Raw genomic sequence first — 24301 nt, 5'->3', positions numbered from 1 at the left:
TTGATTCCATTCTTGATAATATCTAAGCAATCCAAGTGCTTGACATGCTTGTTGGAAACTTAGATAAACCATTCCATCAACAGTCCTTAGATCTTCATAACATGCTACTCCTTTAATGATATTAAGTCCCATGCACATGTAGAATAACTCTTTTGCTTCCAGATGGACATAAGTAACTCGTCCTATTGATCTTCGTTTCAATATATCCTTGTCCACCTTGCTTCTTTAGCTGACAAGCCCCACTGAGTAGGAAAGTCTGCATAAAGAATTTGCCTAGCATTTTCAAGTATCTAATTTTCATACATCCCACTCAATAAACAGTATTTTTCTGATATTTGGCCTTGGCAACGCTTCTCTTTGTCGGTGAGATGAATATTCTGCTAATCAAGTAAATGAATAACCAATTATCTGTCCACCGCTGGTTCTTTGTGGTGAATATATCGTGCGAACAACCTCTCAACATGCTTCATATCGGCAGTCTAAGTATGTTCTGATTTCATCCACATCATTATCTTGGTTTTTGTTGCTTTGTCTTCCATTAGAATTCGTTGTTTCTAAGAGAACTCCAGCCTCCTCAGGTCTTTTATTAACGCACTTGAATAAATATTTGATAACTTTTGACTTGCGACAAATTTCAACATTAATGTCAGCCTCGTACTTTCACAAATCTATTGTTCAGCTCAATTCTATTTTTAGCAGCATTAATGTTACGTGCGTTTGATGTGTCATTTTGTAAACTGAAAAATTAACATACTCGATAATTGGAACGATTTTAAGAAAAATTTGCAAACACAATTATTATAATTGGATAATAAATCATTCAAAATATTGAGTCATCGGAATAGTTTGATCACTAAATCAATCGTATTAACTGTTGAATCAATAAAAATATTTCAAATTAAATACATTAAAATGAAAATTTTTTTCTTAAAGATCGTAGAAGTAATAACACTCGGTCACGGGAAGAAGTATCCTTTTTATCTATGTTATTGATCTGCTAGAACCCTGTCCTCCCTCTTTCTTCTGCAGAGTGCCAAATTTATATCAAGACGAGCTGCGTGCTGCAGGAGAATATATTTTACAAGTTCAAGGCTTTTCATTTTTGTGGGTCATGGACGAGAAGACCAGACGTTATTCAACAAAACGATAAAAAAAAAAAAAGATGTTTTGCCATTGAAAACTGGAAAGGGGGCTTCAATTAAAATTAAAATTAAAAAAAAAAGTTATTAAATTATACAACTGTAAAAGCCGACAACACAGCGCTAAAACCTCAACCAGGTTTTTCTATACAAACAGAATGTATCAGCATAGAGAGTACTCGCAATCGAGCAAGCGAGAAAGTATCTCCTCACAACTTGGCCGCTCTTCTGGTTCTGCCCAACAATCTGTAGCCAACAAATTAAATTGCCTCAAATGTGGTCGTCCCTATATTATTACCATTTGAATCAAGCAGTAAAAATCTTACAAAATCCTGGAAAATGCAAGAAAAATAGACCTGAAATTAGCCTCCCTATGGGACCTTCAGGAATCTCCAACCGTGATCCTTCATTTGCAACAGCATAAACTACCTGAACCCAATGCACAAAAAGGACCATAAATCTTTAATAATGCAAATATCAAAAACTGGATTTTGCTTCATAAGGAAAAAAAAAAGCATAAAAAAATAAGACAAATTATTTGAGAAACATCAACAGCATACCCTTTCTGGTGGTACACCTTCCCATGGTCTATTTAGTGTATAGAGCTCCCACATTATCACCCCGAGGCTAAAAATATCACATTTTTCTGTGAAAGGTTCACCGCAAATGAGTTCAGGACCCATCCATTCGGGTGTTCCTGCAGATGCAGAATCTCTCATTGGTCGACTGTTCATTATTCTCGAAAGCCCAAAATCACATATCTTCACATTCCAGTGTTTATTCACAAGGCAATTTGCACTTTTTAGGTCACGATGAACTATTTTCATCCGGTGTATACACATCAACCCCCTATATAAACATGAGTAAAATCTAGTCAGCATGACATTTTTATTTTACTTAAAAATGTCGTTCATGCACATGCCATGGTTGCATGTATCTGGATATAAAACAAAGTATGCCAATGCTTCTGCCAAATAAAAATTGAAACAAATACGATAAAATGAATTTTCAAAATTAATTGGGTGTTTAACCTTGAACATGATGCAGATATAGTGTTTCTAATTACACCACTTAGCAGTACAAAACGTCCAAATTTTTCTTAAGAATCAAATCATTTGCCAAAAAAGGTAATACTTTCCTCAGCTTCATTCAAAATCCCAGACAAGAATCTTTGCCCAAAGAGGCCAATAAGCTCGTCTAATATAGACATACAAAAATTGAATGATTTACAAGTTTCACATAAAAACTAGGGAATAATGACTTGTGGATGCAAACAGACGTATCATATTTCCACAGAAACTATGTTAAACAAAGACACTTTGTACCATCAAGTCATAGGATAAACCTATACACACCTGTATTTAGAAACTTGTAATATCAAACATGAAAATTTAACTTAGAAAAACATTCATCTGCTCCTATTAAGAACATAAAGAGTGAAAAAAAAAAGTATGTACACAAAAAACTACCAAACACCCATAATTCTAAAAGTTCTTTTTCCCATATGCTTAATTATACGAGTCCAAAAGTGGAATTTAAAAATAAATTCTTATACAACAGCATGAGCATGCATGAGTACTCGAATGTTATATATTTAACTGTCCCACATGTTAATAATTTCCAAAAAAAACAAAAACAGAGAGCAAGAAAAAGAAAAATTCAGAAGGGAATGTAAAACTTGAGGAAAGGCAGAAGCTGATATAAGAAATAGACCAGCTGCACTTTGATTCCTTCCAAAAGTTCCTACTGATAAACTGTAGGTTTAAATATTAATTTCTCAAAAGCATAATATGTTCAATTGTAATATATTCCTTCTAACTATGAAGGCAGAAAAAGAAGAATGCACTTTGTAAGTGATGTAGAGGCCTAACACACCTGCAGATATCACGCAACATTTTCAGTCTCTTCCGCCAGCTCAATCTCTTTTTCTGACCACTCAAATGGATTAAAAAGTACAAAGATCCCATCTCCATGTATTCAGTAACCATTGACAACTGTGGTGGCTTTGTGCATGCACCTAAAAACAAGATAACTGCAAAAGCAGCGCTCCTTGGTTCACTAAGTGATGAAGCAAAGCAAACTTGCCAATGTTTCTTATGGTGCTATAGAAAAATTAATATATGAGAAAACTTATTACAGGCACACTGTCAGTGTTATTTTATTTATTTTACCCTTTTTTTTTGTCTTATTTCTGGTCAGCTTACCAGATAAAGAGATCCTAAACAAACCAAAAAAAAAGTACAATTTTAGGAAAGATAGGAGAGTACCATTGGGATGTCGAAGGCGGCTAGAAGGACAAACACATAGAAACACAAAATTGAAAAGAGGATTATGTCAGAAAGATATTTAGGCAGTAAAATATTAAAATCCTTCAACATACCAACAAAAACATACCTAAGAATGGATATCTCATTGCAGAAGTCTTCCATGTTTTCTGCAGTAAGATCTTGCTCCAAAAACACCTTGATTGCAACATCTGTTCCATTCCACACACCTTGGAAAACTTCTCCAAAAAACCCTGGACAATAAAGAAACAACAAGATTTTGAAAAAAAAAAAAAAAAAAAAACACAACCTGCACAGTGAAAATTTTCTAGAATGATGAACTTTCCATGCATAATTAAGCCCAAAAAAATTAATGCTTTGTCCCTTCTCTACCACATCAGCAAAAGCAGTGCCCAATTGCTTTTCATCCTTTCCAATATAGAAGACTCGTAAGAAACAAGCCAAGGATGCAAAAAGTACACATCAGATTTCCCAAAGATAATTTGTAGTGGCAACCTAAGCACGTTTAAATGTGTCTTGCATTCTGAGATTCGTTTTCACCTTTTAAGCAAGATTGATGCTGGTTCTTTGCAGACATTACAAGGAGAAAGAGATGCAACACCTTGAAAACAGATCTCATTTGTTATGGGCTTTCTACTTTGAAGCTATTGGGAAGGGTTTTTGATACCATGGCCTTCTATATATAGACAGGGTGTACTGTTTTAATAGCCCAAATATACCCTAAAACTTTAGTAAAAAAATGAAATTAAGCCACTGACCTTTTATTGCATGCAAATAAAACTAGAATTTTTATTTGTCTATAATTATAACCATAAAATTTTAAAATCAATGAAAAAAGTCACAATTGGAATAACAGAAGACTAACATTTGTTATCTAGCACTGCCGGTAAACACTTGACATGCAATAATTACTCTTCCATTATTCCTAACAGACTTTTTAGAGAATAATTTAAGTTATAAAACAACTTAAAAATTGTTCCAATTGAAATGTTTTAATTGATTTCAAAAGTTTAGGATAATTAGAGAAAAATAAAAGATTATAGCCTTATTTACATGCAATAATAGGTAATTCCATTTTTTCTACTAAAGTTTGAGGGTATATTTGGATATTAAGCCTATAATCTTCAGAACTGACACCTCATAATAGAATGTAAACAAAATGAACAGAAAACTTTATATGACATTTTCTCTATTTGTGTCCGAACCAAATTACATAGATATTGAAGCATACATAATACATACATTCATGATTGAAGCATACATAATACATACATTCATGCATATATATAAGGAAAGTAATAAACCCCAATTGGAAAATGAATGATTTACAAGACTAGCCTCTTTGTAACCATGCTACTAAAAAAATCACATTTGTCAATAGGTGAAAAAGGTCCAACTTGAATATAAAGGCGACAATCTCTAAACAGAAGAGATGCAGGATACACCACATAAGATTCCTCAAGTACAAATCTAATGCCTATTGAACAACAAGCCTAACAAGTGGAAAAACAAAACAAATGACATTACAAACAATAGAGAAGTTAACAAACACCATGAACTCTAGTAACATATTAAGTATTCAGCCTAAAACAAATTGACAATAAGTGGAGAGGCTCTATACAAATATAAGGCCACAAAAAAAGTAAACTTCATTAATGTGAGATAACACCATTTAAAACCTATTATTAACAAACATGATTAAACACATCATTTTAGTGGTTTCTCTAATACTTCGTTTGATCCAATTAAGTACCTAGTATTTATAAAGTTTATTTGTTGACTCAACTTTTGTGAGATTTATCCCAGTACTCAGTATCTTCTAAATCTAATTTTGTATACGAATCAAATCAAAGTTGCTATTTGTTTTAGAAGTTAAAACTAAAGAAATCTTGAATCGGCATGATTTGAGTTCCCCTTAGATGCATCTGCTGCATTTAAAATGGAATATAGCACAGACTGCTTCAGCCTTTTGTTATCAAACAATACCCCACCCCCTCAAAAATGGCAAAGAACATTAGAAATATAAAAAAGATGGAAGAGAACATATACAGCATGAAACCATATGAAGCAGGAGTGGAGAAGCTTCACAACAACGACACTGTAGAAAATTGAAGAGTGCTTACCTATCCCAACACGAGTTCCAACGGTTAATTCAGAAAAATCAATATTCCATTCAGGATAAAGCAATAAAGGGTTATTGTTGAACATTGGAGATTCAAGAATTTTATTCCATGTTGCAACCATTTCATCATTTGCTAAATAGCCTGAAGCTCCAGTTCTCTCTGAGGTTTGGCTCCTATAGTCATGTGGAGATGATGGCAATGAAACTGCCTTTTGAGAATTTATTTGGTCCCTGGAAAGATTATACAATGCAGACCTCCTGTCAGCAATTTTAGCGTGGCCATCAAGACGGAAATTTGATACCTAAAAGAACATGCAGAGAGCATTAGTGACATATAAATTGCATTAGGTAACTAAACCCTCTCAATAGGACAGCATATCCCAGGTTTACATTTTAAGGCCACAAAGATTTTGAGGAATTAAAACCACAATGATGAATATAAAAACAAAAAATAACCGTGACCATTTAATGGCAATTTGCATATAATCTGCATAGATTAATAATGCAACTAATTTTAGTTTCTATTGCAATCACATTTTTATGGAATATTTGCATAGTGCAAGTGGCAGTGAAACCATCTATAGAGAAGGGAAAAAAATGGGAGGCAAAAAAACATAGTGTATGACTAAGTTTTAATTTTAAAATCAGTAGCATAAAATTATGGCGTTAGGGAAAAGAAGTCCATAAGAGGAAACAGTTGCACAAATTGGTCCTCGAATTATAAACATTAAAAACAGATAAGAAACAAACATATATCAGATGGATTATCAGAATAACAATCATCAAACTGTGGCTCTAACGGAAAAAATAAAATGCTCATGTTGTTGCTCTGCTTATTTTAAGGCAATATGACGTATATCCACAGGAATTTTCCCACAATAACACCAGCAAAGTTAACTGCACAATCTAAAAGCACTCCTATGACTCATAACTCCCAACCTGATTGTAGGTCTGAGATGTATAACCAATTTCTTTTTCCTTTTTTTAGAATTAGTTACACTGTAATTCCAAAACTCACAACCATTATATAAGAAAATAGGGGACAGATGTTAAGAAACAACAGATACAACCATCCCAAAAAATATAAAATAAAGGATGTTTATTTAAAAGAAACCAAAATTGCAATTATAAGTTGACACATATTATGCCCATTCACCAATATCTCCTGAAATGATTGGTAGTCATGACAAACAAATATATCTGTATTGAAACAAGCAGAGAAAGACATGTTTGCCTACATGAAGAGCTATAGAGAACGACTTGCTAAAGTGCAGAACATCCTATCAAGATAAAGTTAAATTGTGTTTTTTTTTTAAAAAAAAGAACAGACATTTTTCTGAAGATCTGGACTCTCATTCCTATCAGTTGAAGAATGGGCAAAAGATCTATCTTCCCCATGCTCTTGCAAAAGACGATTTTGCTTCAATGTTTCATTCATAGCTCTGACAGCCCTGAAACAATTCAGACATAATCCAAGTTAAATCACTATATAACAGAATGTATGCCTTATAAAAGAAAAAAAAAATATCAAAAGTTTCAGAAAATACACATCAATAACTAAACATGTTAAGGACAAACATATGAAAATAGACATCACTTGGTATACGTGATCCAAATATATTATTAGTTGACTAAAACCTGAAAGACTACTATGATGAACTGCTAGAAAGCTTCATTTTAACCATTAATTGTTGAGTTCAATATCTGAAATAATATGGACAATGGCAAGAAGCTAACTTCATATGCAGCCCATAGTGTAAGACAGTAGTTGGGAGGACAATGATGATTAATCCCAAAAGCATTTACCTTAACAAAAAAAAAAACCTAGATCTTTTTCATCCATTGCATAGGGTTCAAAGAGAGGAAAATTGTTGATATAATTGCCAAAATTAATATCTTCTATATAAAGAAAGAGAATGAAGGAGAAAAAACAGGTAAGATTATAGTCTGTTCAGAAAATGTTTTCCCTTTTCCATCTCCATTTTACCCAACAAATGAAATCGAACAAGGATAATTACCAAATATGGAAATCCTTGTTTTCCAAATTTATGTAAGGAAGGAATTTTACAATAAATTGCTTTCAACCTTTTTGACTAGATCGGGAAACCCTTGCTCCAATTTTATAAATTTTGTTATTTACCTTTGTCTTATTGATCATATCTAGACGGTAAAAGGAAATAGAAAATAAAAAACACTTTCTAAAGTAAACGGCCACTAAAGTTCTAAGATATTAATTATATGATGAGAGAGCAAATAGGAAAGCAACAAAAAGATAAGTCCAAGTTCATGGCATCATATTCATTAAAAATTTTTAAGGACTCAAAAGTCGGAGAACAATTTGTTTAACTACCATAATTTAATAGCGTAGTAAATAAAATTGCTAGCTGAAGAAAGTTAAGACTGCAAATTAAACTAGTAAGTCAATATGCCTGAGACTAAACAACAACAATAAAGATTATGGATATTAAGAAGTCCACAAAAAAGATTGGTGGCACTAGATTTAACATTTAGCGGACCTTGCACAACAACTATTTGGACAATTAAAAGGGGAACACATTAGCCTCATTCATACTATCACTTTCGCTTGTAAAGCAATGCAGTGGGCTAGGCAGCAGATCAGCCATCAAACCGCAGATTTTTTATTTCATCAAAGGGCTATGTTAATTTCTTTTTCCTCCATTTTGGAGAACAAGAAAAAGAAGGGGTGCAGGGCAGATGGTTTACATTTTAAGATTTATCATTGAGCCATCTCTCACAGTTATAGACATATACAGCAGAGATAAGGAAATTTGTACTCCATCAACAAGAACTGTATATCTACGTTTTTTGTACCCTCCCCCTCCCTTTTTTTGGCTATAAGAGATCTGCTCAAGAGAAGTTCACACGAGCTATGACGTAGAAACATGCTTGAACTCTGGGCAACATGTTAGAACCACAATAATCTAATAGATGCACGTATACTTACAGAAAGTATCCTGAGTCCTGACATCAATTTATGCACTGATAAAATCTGTCAACATACTTGCGCATTTAAGTAAGCTGTAGACATTCTTCGTCGCATCTATAAACAAACTTCTTTCAATCTGTTTATCCCTCTTCTTAGTACATTGCCTAACTAATTAAAATTTTTTGTTACTCACAATTAAGGCGCAGACATGGTTGATATATATATATATATATATATATATATATATATATAATGTATATGTGAGAAAAAATTTATTTACAGCTGGTTGTAATCTTGTAATCTATGTATTTATATTTGTATATCTAGAATTAAGTATTTGTATCCCTAGAATTAAGGACAAAAAATTAGGATAAACAATCCTTCAATTATAGGATCAGTTTTTTGGAAGATTTAGTTTCCTAGTTTAACCCTTATTTAGTTGTATATAAACTTAAGGTTCTTGTATAATTAAAAATGAGCAACTTTTCAATATACATTCAGTTTTACTTTTCCACAATTTTATTTCTTAGTTTTTCCACATGGTATCAGAGCTTTAGGCTCTTTTTGGGAAGCAAAATTTTCAGTCTTCATTGCCGAACCCTGTTTAGACCTTCACTGTCGAACCCTGTTAAGGCCTTCATAGCCATTCTATTTTTCCCTTCTTTAGCCTTCATTGCTAAGAGTCATTTATGGTTATGTCTTAAGACTTGTTTCAGTTCAAAGAAAGATATCACTATCACCCAATTTGAAGAAGCATCAACTGGGAAAATCACCGGAATACTACAGATGTCTCGAAAACAAGGAGAGTTCGATAGAGAAGAGATTGAAAAGCTGAGAAACCTATTGAAAACTCTTGAAAAGCCTATTGTGGTATGTTCCTTGGTAAGGTCTGTAGCTCAGGTAAAGCTTCTGGTTCTCATGGATTAAATGTCTTGGTTAAGCCTATTACGAGTTCTCGGGTCATTGATTCAGGAGCCACAGACCTTATGACACATTCCTCACAGAAGTTTAGTACATATACCCTGTGTCCTAGTAATAAGAAAATTGTTATTGCAGATAGTTTACTTACTATAGTGGCAGGATTAGGAGATGTTCAAGTTAATCCCTCGTTTGTTCTAAAAAATGTTCTTCATATTCTTGGACTGTCTACTAATCTGATATCTATACAAAACTTATCAAAGATATGAATTGCAAAATGACCTTTTATCCCTCTTATTGTGAATTTCAGGACCAGAGTTTGGGGAAAATGATTGGACTTGCTAAGGAGAAGGATGGACTATACTATCTCGAGACATCAAATAACACAAGTAATATCAAGAATAGTTTACCTTTGTCATTTCTTTCTAAAAAATCTTCCAATAAAGACAAAATCTGGCTTTATCATTTTCGTCTTAGACATCCTTCTTTTGAAACTTTGAAAAACATATTTCCTTCTTTGTTCAAAGGATTAAATGTCGAAGATTTTCATTGTAATGTTTGTAAACTTGCAAAGCACAAATGTGTGTCTTTTCCAATTAGTAACAAAAGAAGTTCTACTCATTTTTACTTAATTCATAGTGACATTTGAGGTCCCTCTACAATTCCTAATATTTCTGGTGCAAGATGGTTTGTTTCATTCATAGATGATTGTACCAGAGTTTCTTGGGTTTTTTTACTTAAATCCAAATCAGATGTGAATAATGTGTTTTTAAGCTTCCAAAACATGATCCAAAATCAATTTGAAATGAGAATTAAGAGATTTAGGTTTGATAATGCAAGAGACTATTTCAACTAGAATCTATCCACCTATTTCCAAAAGGAGGGGATTATCCATAAGTCATCTTGTGTTAATACTCCACAACAAAATGGAGTGGCAGAAAGGAAAAATAGCCATTTACTAGCCACAACCCGAACCTTCCTTTTTCAAGCAAATGTACCCAAATCTTCTGGGGGGAAGCTGTTCTCACTGCCACACACATTATGAATAGGTTACCTTCAAGGGTTTTGAGATTTAAAACTCCTATGGAACTACTGTCACAATTCTATCCCAATCTTAATACCACAAACAACCTCACACCTATGATATTTGGTTGTACATCATTTGTTCATGTTCACAGTCATATCAGGGGAAAGTTGGATCCAAGAGCAACTAAGTATATCTTTGTGGGGTATTCATCAACTCAAAAAAAGTATAAGTATTATCATCCTCTTACCAAAAAATTCTATGTGTCTACAGATGTCACTTTTGAAGAAAATAAATCATTTTTTACTCAACCTTATCTTCAGGGGGAGACTTCATTCATGGAAGATAAGGATAAAGACTTCTTTTTGCTTGATTTGTCTTTGTCCCCTTCTTCAACATTTTCACCAATTAATTTTTCTAAGTCGAAACATGTTTCTGCTGAGCCCAAGTCAAACATTGAATTTGAGTCTGAACCCATTTCAAATACAGAAAATGTGACAAAGGATAATATTGTTCTTGATTCTATGAAGGAATTACAAGTGTACTCAAGAAGAAAAGTTCCAGATCATGAACCAGTGCCAGTCCAAGAACCTAATCTTAACTCTGGAAATGAGGTAACTATAGTTTTTGACTCTGTTTCTCAAAATGAGCATGAATCTCCTAAAACTATAACTAGTGATTATGATCTACCTATTGCCATTAGGAAAGGAACCAGAGAATGTACTAAGCATCCACTATACCCAATCTCTAATTTTCTGTCATTTGAAAAATTCTCACCATCCCACAAAAATTTTCTTGTGAGCCTAAACACTATTTCTATTCCAACTACATTATCCGAGGCATTATCCAGTGAGAAATGGAGGCAAGCCATGAAAATAAAAATGGAGGCCTTAGAGAAAAATAAGACATGGGAACTGGAGTTGCCTAAAGGAAAAAATCCAGTGGGGTGTAAATAGGTTTTCACTGTAAAATACAAGGCGGATGGTACTGTTGAAAGATATAAAGCCAGGTTAGTGGCTAAGGGCTACACTCAAACCTATAGAGTGGATTATCAAAAAACCTTTGCTCCAGTTGCCAAGATGAATACAGTTAGAATTTTCTTATCATTGGCTGCAAATTACAATTGGCAGCTTCAACAATTTGATGTTAAGAATGCCTTTCTACATGGTGATTTGGAAGAAAAAATATATATGAAGGTTCCACCGGGATTTGGAGGTCATTTAGAAGGAAACAAAGTATGCAATCTAAAAAAGGCTTTATATGGCCTTAAACAGTCTCCTAGGGCTTGGTTCGGGAGATTTGCCAAAGTGATGCTAGCAATGGGATATAAATAGAGTCAAGGAAATCACACATTGTTTATCAAGCACTCTGATTCAGGGAGAGTCACAGTTCTATTAGTGTATGTTGATGATATAATTGTAACTAGAGATGATGAAAAAGAGAGAATCTCTAAACCAGTGTTTGGCTAGAGAATTTGAGATAAAAGAGCTAGGGAGATTGAAGTACTTCCTAGGAATTAAAGTAGCTCACTCACGGCATGGTATTTTCATCTCACAACAAAAATATGTGATGGATCTTCTGAAGGAAACTGGGAAGCTCGAATATAAACCTACAAATACCCCTGTAGATCCTAATCATAAAATTGGAGAAGCTAATGAAGATGCTGCTGTAGATAAAGAGATGTACAAAAGATTAGTTGAAAGACTCATTTATCTCTCACATACTAGACCTGATATAGCATATGTTGTGAGTGTGGTAAGTCAATTTATGCATAATCCTAAAGAAGTGCACCTATAGGCTATCTACCGTATATTGCACTATTTGAAGGCCAATCCTGGGAGAGGTATCTTATTCAAAAGAAATTCAGGACTAATTCTAGAAGCATATACAGATGCTGATTATGCAGGTTCAGTAACTGATAGAAGATCTACCTCAGGTTACTACACTTTTTTAGGTAGTAATCTTGTGACTTGGAGGAGTAAAAAACAGAATGTGATCGCAAGATCAAGTGCTAAAGTAGAATTCAGAGCAATGGCTCAAGGAATTTGTGAACTACTATGGTTAAAGATTATCCTAGAAGACTTGAAGATCAAGTGGGATAGACCAATGAAACTCTACTATGATAACAAGTCTGCAATAAGCATTGCGCACAACCCTGTGCAACATGATAGAACAAAACACATTGAAGTAGACCGGCATTTTATAAAGGAGAAACTAGACAGTGGGCTGATTTGTACACCTTATGTATCAACTAAGGGTCAACTTGCAGATGTGTTGACTAAAGGTCTCAGCGGTGCAACATTTCAAGAAATTATCTTCAAGCTGGGAATGGAAAACACCTATTCACCAGCTTAAGAGGGAGTGTGGGAAAACATTTATTTACAGCTGGTTGTAATCTTGTAATCTATGTATTTATATTTGTATATCTAGAATTAAGTATTTGTATCCCTAGAATTAAGGACAAAAAATTAGGATAGACAATCCCTCAATTATAGGATCAATTTTTAGGAAGATTTAGTTTCCTAGTTTAACCCCTATTTAGTTGTATATAAACTTAAAGTTATTGTATAATTAAAAATGAGCAGTTTTTCAATATACATTCAGTTTTATTTTTCCACACAGTTTTATTTCTTAGTTTTTCCACAATATATAATTTAGAAACATGCAAAATATTTCACTAGTCAAAAAAAAAAAAAAAAGAAAGAGAAGAGGAACTAGAATTATTGAATATCAACACTCCTAAAAAACTGGTAAGGCACCTTGAAAATAGAAATAAGTAATCTTAACTTTCTGGAACCAGAACAAAAACAAAATTGCTAGGAAAAAACAAGATAAGGAGTCAGACAAAAGAAAGCCAGACTAGTCAAGCATCAGACAAAAGCATGTCATAACTCTTAATAGGAAAAAAATCAACCTTACGATATCATCACCAATCTCTGGAGTCATGCTAATGCTTCTTCTTCTTATTCTACGAGCTTCTGATGTTGATGCACCATCTGATCTGTAACTAGAAATGCAGTTCAAAGATAACAATAACAGTTAGTGCACAATTTCGCACTTCATTCTAAAGTTAGTTTACAGAACGTGGGAAAAGGGAACAGAAAACAGATTAATAAAGGCCGGTACATTCTTTTCATTAAGCCAAGGTTAGTATATTAAACTAAAAAGACATTCCAATTCAGAGCATCAACAGCTTGAGTAGCAAGAGAAAACCACCAGATACATTAACAAATGCCTATGCACATAGCACCATAATCTATATTTCAAGAACAGTGGCAATGATGGTGTGAATAAAAATTTTGGTTATAATAAAAAAATATGTTTGAAGAAAACTTCAAACACTGCTCACCACCCTCTCCATGCCCATCTCGAAGACCTAAAGGAAATAAGTTTTGCAGCAACACAAGAAGATTTTGGGGGAAAGAGGGACGAAGACTTGCATGTTTTGACATGAAAACCAAAGGCCCACAGCAACTTTATTATCAGAGCATACAAAAAGTTTCATCCATCAATACTTGTAACAAACATATGTTTTTCAGTAAACATGAGAACCAAAATCATGATTTCTGAATGAAAAATGTGGGTTATATTTGTTGAAAAAGGATCAAATGAGAAAAAAACCTTGTTGTTGCAACATCATCAGCATAATCTCTAAGTGAATTTCTATCACCACTCAGCATGGACCTTGCACGTGCTCGGAAAGATGGATGCTCTGGACTGCAAAGACATTAAAATTTTGAGAAGAACAAGAAATACTTAACATATCAAACTTTCAGATTCAATAATTTTCTTTTCTTTTCAGAGATGGATAATCCCATAAAACTTACTGCATACATGATGGAGAACGGAAAGTGATGTTTCAAGTGTATAGGTTTTAAACTGTTATTTTGTTATATATATTTTCAGTTTAATTGTCCTCTTTATAAAGATTTAGGTTATTTAGACTATTTTATATAATTAGTTTTTGCTTTTGTCCAACTATTGGGGTTTTAGAGTTATATTTGTTATTTTGCTTTTTAATAGGGTTTAGATTTAGCTTAGGAATATCTGTGTTATTTTATTTTCAATTAGGTTAAGGATGATTAATATTTGAGATTGAATATTGAGATTTTCTCCGATTAATTTTTTTTCTTTTTTTTTTTTTTTTTGGTTTTCTCTCCCCTAATTCTTCTATTCCTCTCCATATTTCCTATGTTTCTCCCTAATTGTTGCTGCATCTCTTATTTTCCCTCTAAATTACTATTATATATCTCTTTCCCCAACTTGTTCTACATCACTATACCAACATGGCATCCCATCTACAACTATTTAGTAATAAGTGCGGGCACCAACATTAATATGGTCATAATAAAACCCAATCCAAACAATAATAGGATTACACTACTCAACCTTTAGCATATATAAATCCAAAACACAAAAGGGCATGATAGGAACCTAGAACTGGCAGTCCGCTGTTCAGCAATAACCTTTCTTCGGCTACGTCGCCAGAAAGCAGTAGTGATGTTGGGTTCACTATGTGACAGACTAAGGGAGAAAAACAAAAAAATAAATAAGTAAAATTAGGAATTTATAATATCAAACATGCTGTAGCAAATATACTTTTCAATCAAGTTATTTTATCTTGTGAGATGCCATGATATCTATCACCTTAACTTCCCATCAACAGAGGCGGAAGATCGTAGCATCATATTCCGTAATGAAGCACCAGACCCATCTAATTTTCGATGGAACTGAAGGTTCTCATCTTTTTCAGCACTGCAGTGAACCAAATGATAATTATAACATTCTACTTATCCAAAAAAAAGAAAGACGACAATAACTTTCTAAACATTTCACAAACACTTGTGACCAAGTACATTATGTCAAAGAAGCTCAAAAGGAAAGATATACAATTTCGGAATGCATCTGCTAACCTCTCAGGATCAACTCTCTCAGAAAATCCATAGAGAGGACTATTTGGCTCCAATGGTGAATCACAGGAGTCATTTTCAGCAGAATCACTCTCCCCTGCTGCTGAAATATGAGTCATAAAAATAGCCTTTGTCGAACACGGTATCAATTGGCCCGGAAACCGCATAAGATCAACCAGTAGCGCCACAGAATTTAACACAACAATCACAGACATATGCTTATATGAATCTGCACACTCAACAGCCCCATCATTTGGCAAACCCTGAAAGAATGACATACAAAAATTGGCACAGCCTTTCAGTCACAGATAAAAATCTCTTGGAAAATCTTCTATTTCATTCAATTTATTTTCACAAGGTCTGAACCTTGAAACTAATATATGGTATGCATAAGAAAAAGAAATAAATCATTTAATCTAACCTAACAATTGAAGAGGGTGGGAACACGAGAAGAGCTTACCACCATGAGCCTACTTTCAAGCCCTGCAGTATCTGCTAAGACTTTAAACAAAATTGCTCGAGGACGACATGAACCATGCTTTATTTGCCCCAGCATCTGGGCACTTCGATTCTCAAACATGTGGGAGGTTTCTTCAAGTGCAGCTTTTGCTGGACTTTCAGCAGTTGGGCGTTTATAAAAATCAGAAACCTAGGTAAATAGCAGGAGTTCCAAAAAGAAAACCAAACAAACAAAACAAAGCATCTATCAACAACCAAATTAGTATTTTGATTAAAAAGATGAAATAAATGCTTATAATGGACTTGCAATACAAGTAAGAAAGAGAAATGACAAAGAATAAGAAGTTACCAGCTTGTCCCATTGTTCAAGAGTTAAAGTTGCCAGCTTTGACTATGGGTTTTGAGTCCAATTTAATTATTCATGTTAAAGCAGAGAACGGAAATTAACCTATATCCAGACCTAAGAATTAACTCCATCAATGTTCGGAAAAAACTGAATTCCAAATTTAGAAATTTTATACAAGAAATTAATGACCCCCCCACAGCCCAAACCATAAACACCAGCATTTTGTTATGTCCCTTCTAGTCTGTATAGAATCTTTTCATCTCTGTTACAGGCAGGATTTATTTCAGGCAGGTTTTCTTTAATTGCCTGCATTTTATGGGAATGTTTTCGCAAACATAAATAGCAAATTGTCTGCAATTAAAGGGAAATAAACACTTTTTCTGTTTTACTATTGCCAATATATCACTAGAAGAAGCTAAAACAGGTTAAAAGTGGTACAGTAGGAAATTACTAAAATAGTCCATTTGAAGCCCATGCATGAAGTACTGATGTAGTGTGCTTGCAATAAAGAAACTTGGTTTTCAAAAAGGGAGTAGAGAAAAGAAGAATATTGAATATATTTGATAACAGGAACATAAATAGATGCATCTAGCTGTATATTGTTGACGACATGACAATGAAACCATCGACAATCTGAAATACAGACAATGAGAACAGCGGGAGATGAAGATGAGAGGAAGAATCGCAATAAAAGAAAACAAATATTAAACTATTCTCACCAATCCGGCAATTTTTTTAATCATTGCAGCTGGATTTGAGTTCAATCCTTTAACCAGTGCCACAATCAACTGCTTCAGCATAGATAGTTTTTTATCTTTCTCAGCATCCACAAGAATGATGTCAGCTCTATAACCTTCTCCACCCAAAGCATAAAGCTCTTCCAATGTAGGAAGAGTATCAAACAAACCCTTAAGCCTTTTATTCTGTGAGAAGTAACACTTATAAACTTCAAAGAAGAATTATAAGAAACATGACTAAATGGAAACCTAAAGTGCATAAATCATGCATGTAATAGTGTTAGTTCACCAGCACACGTATGTACCATATATCAACCAAATAACAGCATTAAATAGGCACAAAAATACTATTCTGATTTCACATTTCAAGTAATCTACAGAATCCTTTGTGGAAATACTCCTAGCCAGATTTCTTTGGCAAGGTAAAAAGCATTCCCTGAACAAATAGTGCAAAGAAAATATCTAACAGAACAATAAAGGACAAGGAAGTAGCTTCTGTTTTACCTTCAATTTTGAACAAGATTTTACCCAATAAGACTAGCAAAACTTTAATTACAGACAGTTCTTACAAGTTAGCAACCACCAAGTCTTCCAACTGCAATTAACTTCTATCTCTTTATAACATAACTTTTTTACAGCATAGAAGTACAGTTGTAAAAACCTTCTAAAATTTTACTTCAAAGAGTTTTTACAAGTTAGCAACCATCAAGTCTTCAAAAAGCAATAATTTCTTTCACTTTAAAATGCCATTACATTTTCTCCGCATAGAAGCACAGTCAAGATATCAAATTCTAAAGCACATTTTCATGCATGATATGCCTACAGTCTGCTTTAGGTAGCAAACAATCACTCAGAGGGGAAATGTTGTCAATCGCAATAGAAATCTAATAGACGGTAGACCAACTAGTACTGCTTAACATTCAATTTTAGATTTGATCAAATATCATTAAGAGCTCTGATAGTCATACAGATGTGGAGTTAGACCAAATATACAGTGGGAATCTAAATAACAGAGTAAAATTTTCTAGATCTATATGTTTGAATAAAAATTAACTATTCAATCGGTTAAAAAAAAATGCATCGCACGTGGCCTAATTCTTTTTTAATGATATAAGTATGCTCCTTCATTCTTGAAAAAACAAAAATTTGAAATCTACTATCATCACAAACAAACAAGATTTTGATATTTACAGCATTCCTCAATTGCTTCCAACCTCACTGCAACTCCATATTTCAGTCTATTCAATGTTCAATGTTGGGTATAACTGATATAAGGAACTCAAAAATTCTCTTTCATTCTATGAATCTTAAGGCATATGAAGTTTCATGTTTGATTTTTAATCAGGATGATAGACTCCATTTAACTTAGGTTGATCTAGAAGGGAAGCAAACCCATATCAAGATAACCCTTTTTTGAAACACTTTTGCAGTGCTCCAGTACCAATAAATGAATCAGAAGACAAGAAACCATCTTCTTATTTTTCTTCTAGAAAGAAAATGGTAATCCAGTCAGATTCAATCCTGTGAACGACTCCCTCCTATATCTCTTCACCCTAAATAAAACCTAATTCCTTATAAATGGGAGATGGAACCATCTTCTTATTTTTCTCTTTAGAAAAAAAAAATGGTAATCCAGTCAGATTCAATCCTGTGAACAACTCCCTCCTATCTCGCTTCACCCTATATAAAACTTAATTCCTGATCCTCGACATCAAAGGTACCATAATAATTTTCCAAAAGCTACAGAAGTTTTCCACCTTATTTGGAATTCTTTAAAGATTAATTATTATATAAAAATGATTCATCATTAACTTCACTGCAAATTTCACCTCAATCCGCCTTACCACAAGTAATAGATCCCCCATCCCCACTCATTTCTTCTTAGGTGGAAACAAGGCAGACCAAGCTTCCTCACAACAGAAACACCACCCACCAAAGGGAGTTAGACAACTTGCAGCGAAAGCTTTCTTCATTAATGAATGAATTTTAACCACCTCTAACTGAAAGTCTAAAACCTTAAGTCACATTCTCTTTTACATTTTGGTTAACCCAAAATTTTTAGATCATTGCTCTGCCATTTTAACACACATCATATTCCTACTCTATAACATCAGCAAAAAAGACCAGTGAATAAACCTGAGACATCTCCATATAAAAGTGGTAAAGACCTTAATAAATATATCAATATCAAAGATCAGGTAGCATCCCCACATACAAGCAGTAAAGACCTTAATGAATCTATCAATAGCACAATCAGTTCATTTCTTACAGCATCACTCGTCTCATCCTAATATCTTTGAAGTAATTTGTTGAATCCAATGACAGATGTCCTCAATAAGCGCTATCAAATATCATGTGTTGCTTAATTAATAAACGTAACAGAAATTCCTTAAGGTAAAATGCAGGCAATGTCCCTAAAACTTTCATTTATTTGTCTAATAAATTCCCCAGCATTGAATAATTCCAAACATGTCTGTAACCTTAAAGTCTAGTGATTTCCTTCCTTATGACAATTTTGTTCCTGGTAGAAGTTATTCTAAAGTATGATGGCTTTAAAGTTATCACCTATATCCCTGAAAAGGAATTCCATATAAACCCCTCAAGATGCCTATTATTAGTACACAAACATCACCCAAAGTCTTATAATTCTAACTATAATCCAAGTTAACACACCCCCATGCTATAAGTCTCCTTTCACAATTTAGTTTTTAGGGTAGTAAGTGATAAAAATATTCATAGATAAATAGATTAATCCAATAATTGTAGACTGCAAGCAATTAGAGTTTATGAAATTAAAAAAATACTGAAAGGTTAATTTAGACCCAAATTTAGGAATTTTAGCAATAAGAAAATATTCATAGATAAATAGATTAATCCAATAATTGTAGACTGCAAGCAATTAGAGTTTATGAAATTACAAGAATACTAAAAGCTTTATTTAGATCCAAATTTAGGAATTTTAGCGATAAGAATAACTCTTAATACTAGGAAAAATAAAAGCTTCAATTACGAAGGATGTTGAAAACACATAGAAAATTAAAATATAGCAAAAGTGCCAACTTATTTGATACATACATACATACATGCCTACCTACATACATATGCACAAACAAAAATACAGAGCTCTCCTATTTCATCTTATTGCATAATCCAAACAAATAAATAACATTATATGATTCCTTAAGAACCTATCAAACAAGAAAGGAGATATTAGCAACAGCTATGCATGGTAAATTACTTTCTTTTTTCCCTTCCTTTACATATTACAAGGGCAATGAAAGATGAGCTAAAAACAAGTGCCCCCTGCCCTCCAAAAAGAAAGGCATACAGGAAAAAAAAATGACAATCTTTAGTAGACTAGCTTCAATCTGGTGAATGCTACCACAAGCAAAAGTATTCCTTCACACTCCATATGGAAAAATAATAATTTTTCACGCTCCACAAAACCAAATATACTGCTACCATGCTTTCTCTTGTACCCATAACCTCTCTTTCATGTGGTCAACACCTATCCATAATTTTTGGCATAACTTGAGTTGCAATAAAAATTTAAAAATAAAACACTACAAGTCCTTTCCACCAACCACCCAAGTGGAAAAAATTCCGCACCATCTGTTACATTTGTGAATTTAGAACTAATCAACAATAACCCATTTCCTATTAAAAAGGCTATCTAGAATAAGTTTGGCCCAAAAATGTTATCCCAGTAAAATGCCCACCAAAAGGGAACAATAAGAATCCAGACATCATTCAAAGAAAAGCCAAGGATTCTTAACTTAAACCTGTTATCCTAACAATCATTGAAGTCAAACCTTGTACAATATATTCACACCTCAACTTATGCTCTTACCTTTTGTAGACAATCTCAGCAGTGAGGGAACCATGGTTTTCAGCAAATTTTCAGGACATTTTGGTATTACCTTAAAATATCACAAAGTCAATGCCTACTTTCATTAATAATAAGCCACTGTCATCTTAACTTTAAGAGCAAAAATAAAGTGCTCTCTAACTCAGTTAACTTTAGGGATTCCCTTGGGAAATCAAACTGTAGAGAAAGTACATTCACACTTTAAAGCTGATGCGAATTAATTTGACATTTCAACAGTTTTTTCCCACACAAGCATCAAATGCCATAGAGTCCTTAGACAAAAAATCAACTATTAACTTCCTACATTCCACTCAACGGATACATCCATTACAGAAATAAAAGAAAATCTTTTACCTTCTTTAAATAATTCTAGTTAAGTTTTGTGACAGCACCTCAAGAAATTCTACTACTTGAAACACAACCAGAAGAGAAAAACCACTAGTCACAAACTTAGCAATGAATAATAGCCTATATATGGTTATAAGAAGTTATGCATGCTCAGTAATGAACTTCTCTAATCAACCGAACTTCAAAATAAAGTACCTTATCTAAGTAATCTGACAAAGAAGTTTAAGTATATTCTCAAGATACCTCAGTTTTCTGCCCTTACCCCGGACCATTAGTTGCATCAAGGCTTTGGAAACAACTCATGCATCCCCATTACAGCAAAGGATATAAGCAAATGCAATGAACGAGTTCACCAGATGTTACATAACCAGATATAACTATTATGCCATAATATCCCACTTTCTCTTCAACAATATGACATATGCAACACCTTCTACACGTAATCACATTTATAACCTGATGAAGTAAATCGTTATTGCGATATCACCTTAACATCAATGAGATCTATAACTTTGATCCATATTGGAGTTTTGATCCCCCCGCGTATTTTGTGCAGTTTTAAGCCATAAAATTATGCAATTGTCATGTGCGTACAGATTGGCCAACCACAATTGGCTTGCAAAATCAAATACATTTAACAGTTCCATTTTTTTCTTTTTTTCGAATAAATTAAGGATGTAGGACTTACTCAGATGAATGGCTCAAAGACAAAATTCAGCTTAAAAAATGAAGAAAAGACACAAATACAGGTGAATAGTTACCTTTGAAAAGGAAGGACAAAAGCAATTGAAAGCGCTTTCAAACTAACAAAACAGGTAAAGCGAAGACTTTTAAAGCAATAAGTATTAAGAAATCCAGTATAAATAAGAAAAAACTAACAAAGAAAGATGAGGAAGAAAGCAAGAACCCATTTTCTTATGAAACTCAATTTCAACCAAAAAATAAGAATAGATAAGTAGCAAGTACAGTACAAATAATCACAAACAAGATAACTCAATCCTCACCGGAATGACAGAATAGAAACCATTTGGAATTGGCTCAGAAAGCATTCCAGTGCTCCACAAAATCTGTGATGCTGTCTGAGATGACAACCCATCTTGCTTAAAATTTCTAGGTGATTCTCTATTACTTAAGCTCTCTTCATGAGAACCCAAAGAAACAGAACCAAATTTTTCAATAAAATCTGAAGGCCACCATGTTGCATTAGAAGGCCCTGCATCATCTTGTGTCTCCTCCATGTCCTTAAGTATTTGAAATGCAAAACCATATTCACCCCTACTTCTCACCCCATAAAAGATCTTTTCAATCTAGGAATAGTTATCAGGCAACAAAACATTTGATAACAAGCTTCCTGTGTACTAATGTACTAACTTGTTCAAGCTGGAGGCCATCAGACCTGCAGAGCAAAGATCATTAGACCAAGTGGATAAATTCTTTGCTTCTGAATTCAATAAGCATGCAAGAGTCTAGAACCCCTTAAGGGGAAGTACATACAAGCAAATGAGGAAAGAACACAAAGCAAGAAAATTAATGTGAAAGTAATGTACAATGAAATGTCCTCAAACTTCCTCTAAAAAGTATTTGCCTTGCCCCAATTAAAATCCAAAAATATGCTTACGTCCAGAATTTCCGCATATCATTATTTCACAAGTACATCAGCCGCATATCCCATCAACCATTTTTCCGCCAAGATAAAGATCATCAATCACCCACAGAATATTTAGCAGCAAACTCAATCCCCGATTATAAAATTAGCAACACTATTTAGATGATCAATGGGCAGTCTCATATGATAATAGCAAAGTAACAAACAAAGGCATCCTAAAGTGAATTAACTTATTTCTGGCTACTTTCTTATCCACCAAAGGAGTGAACCTATAAAGAAACTTAATGTCTTAAAAATATTTATTCATTCCAATTTTGGAAAGTAATCAGAGATCTCTCAAGTGATTAATAATCTGACGAAAGAAAAATAAATAAACCTGAATAACGAAGAAAGCAAACTTAGATCAAATTAGAAGATCTAGGAATACAAAACCAAAGTAGACAAATACTTGAAACGAAGCAAAATCAGCAACGCATTCTCAAAAAAAAAAAAAAATTACACTTTTAATCCCTTTATTTTGGCATTGATAATTGATAATCTCAAAGATTAGTCTTTCCCTAATCAAAGACAAAATCCAATCCAATCCAAACACGAAACAGAGATTATGCAATCGAATACAGCTCCTTTCTTACTCTTTAAAAATTGAAAGAAAAACAAAACGACTTTACCACCGACAGATCCGTGCATTTGAACCGGAAACCTATAGCATTTGAATCTCAACTCCTCCTTTTGTTAATTAGCCCCATAATTTTTGTACTTCACACTCTTCTACGCAAACTCACCAACCAGAAAGAAACTACTAATTTATTTATTATATTTAAAGAAATAGAAAGGTCAATAAAGGAGGGGGAAATGAGAAATATTAGCATAAATACAAATGCAAACCCAAAGGAGAAGGGAACGAGGAACTACGAGAGAGAGATGCATATAAAAGAGAGATTGGAAGTTTGGATTTAATTTTCAATTAAGTGCAGTAGTTTATCATTTTTTTTTTTTTAAACTGATTGATGAAGAAAACGATAGGTACTCCAGGGGAATTTTAAAAAGTCCGGTCCAATAAAAATATTTATTATTTGGTATCTGACAAGACATAATTAATGAAATCATCTGAATTTGTAAAATAAATTAAAAAAATCAAAATTACTTTTACTACCCCTTTAAAACCAATAATTACATTTTTCAAAAAAATCAATAATACATTTTGTCAACATTTATATACAATTATATTATAATATATGTACATTACTAATTGTATAAAATAAAATTAATTATGCTTTAAAAAGGTTTTTCTTGGTCATTCATTTAAATATGAACTTATATTTCGAAAAAAATTAGCTCAAACAATAAATCTTAAACTTAAGCACCTTTCAAAAGTTATAAAAGTAATTGTAATTTTTTAATTTTATATATTTTATGTTTTATTAATTATTTTTTATTATGATAAAAATTATAATATTTTTATCATACCATCTAAATTTGGAGTTCCTCTTCTTTTTAGAAAAAGAAAAAGCGACCAGTCACATGCAGAAGATTTGGAGACCTCTCCGGAAAGCCTGCTGGCAAAGGGTTAGCTCACTAACATCCACTCTTTC

General features: G+C 33.2%; 1 protein-coding gene across 3 annotated transcripts; it reads right to left on the bottom strand.

Annotated features, from left to right (window-relative positions):
* Window positions 1–1165: 1165 nt before the first annotated feature.
* LOC111299694 (serine/threonine-protein kinase EDR1-like) lies at window positions 1166–23681 on the bottom strand. 3 transcript variants are annotated; one of them, XM_089747677.1, is made up of 17 exons: window positions 23342–23681; window positions 22108–22499; window positions 16870–17073; window positions 15806–15994; window positions 15349–15608; window positions 15083–15190; window positions 14870–14959; window positions 14057–14152; window positions 13350–13436; window positions 6877–6997; window positions 5548–5848; window positions 3534–3657; window positions 3407–3426; window positions 3015–3171; window positions 1700–1988; window positions 1496–1568; window positions 1166–1385 (listed from the first exon to the last, which is right to left on the bottom strand). In XM_089747677.1, exons 2-17 carry the CDS (start codon window positions 22339–22341, stop codon window positions 1303–1305), a joined length of 2436 nt encoding a protein of 811 aa, XP_089603803.1. In that variant the 5' UTR covers window positions 22342–22499; window positions 23342–23681; the 3' UTR covers window positions 1166–1302. The 3 variants fall into 3 exon arrangements, with proteins under 3 accessions (XP_089603803.1, XP_022750792.2, XP_022750793.2); XM_022895057.2 differs by having other exon boundaries at window positions 13350–13442; window positions 23378–23681; XM_022895058.2 differs by having other exon boundaries at window positions 13350–13442; window positions 23342–23467.
* Between the last annotated feature and the right edge of the window lie 620 nt (window positions 23682–24301).

The sequence above is a fragment of the Durio zibethinus genome, chromosome 18, assembly GCF_047325235.1.
Source record: "Durio zibethinus cultivar Kanyao isolate XHJ-2024 chromosome 18, ASM4732523v1, whole genome shotgun sequence".
NCBI classification, from domain to species: Eukaryota; Viridiplantae; Streptophyta; class Magnoliopsida; order Malvales; family Malvaceae; genus Durio; species Durio zibethinus.
This window is presented reverse-complemented; position numbering and strand designations above follow the sequence as displayed.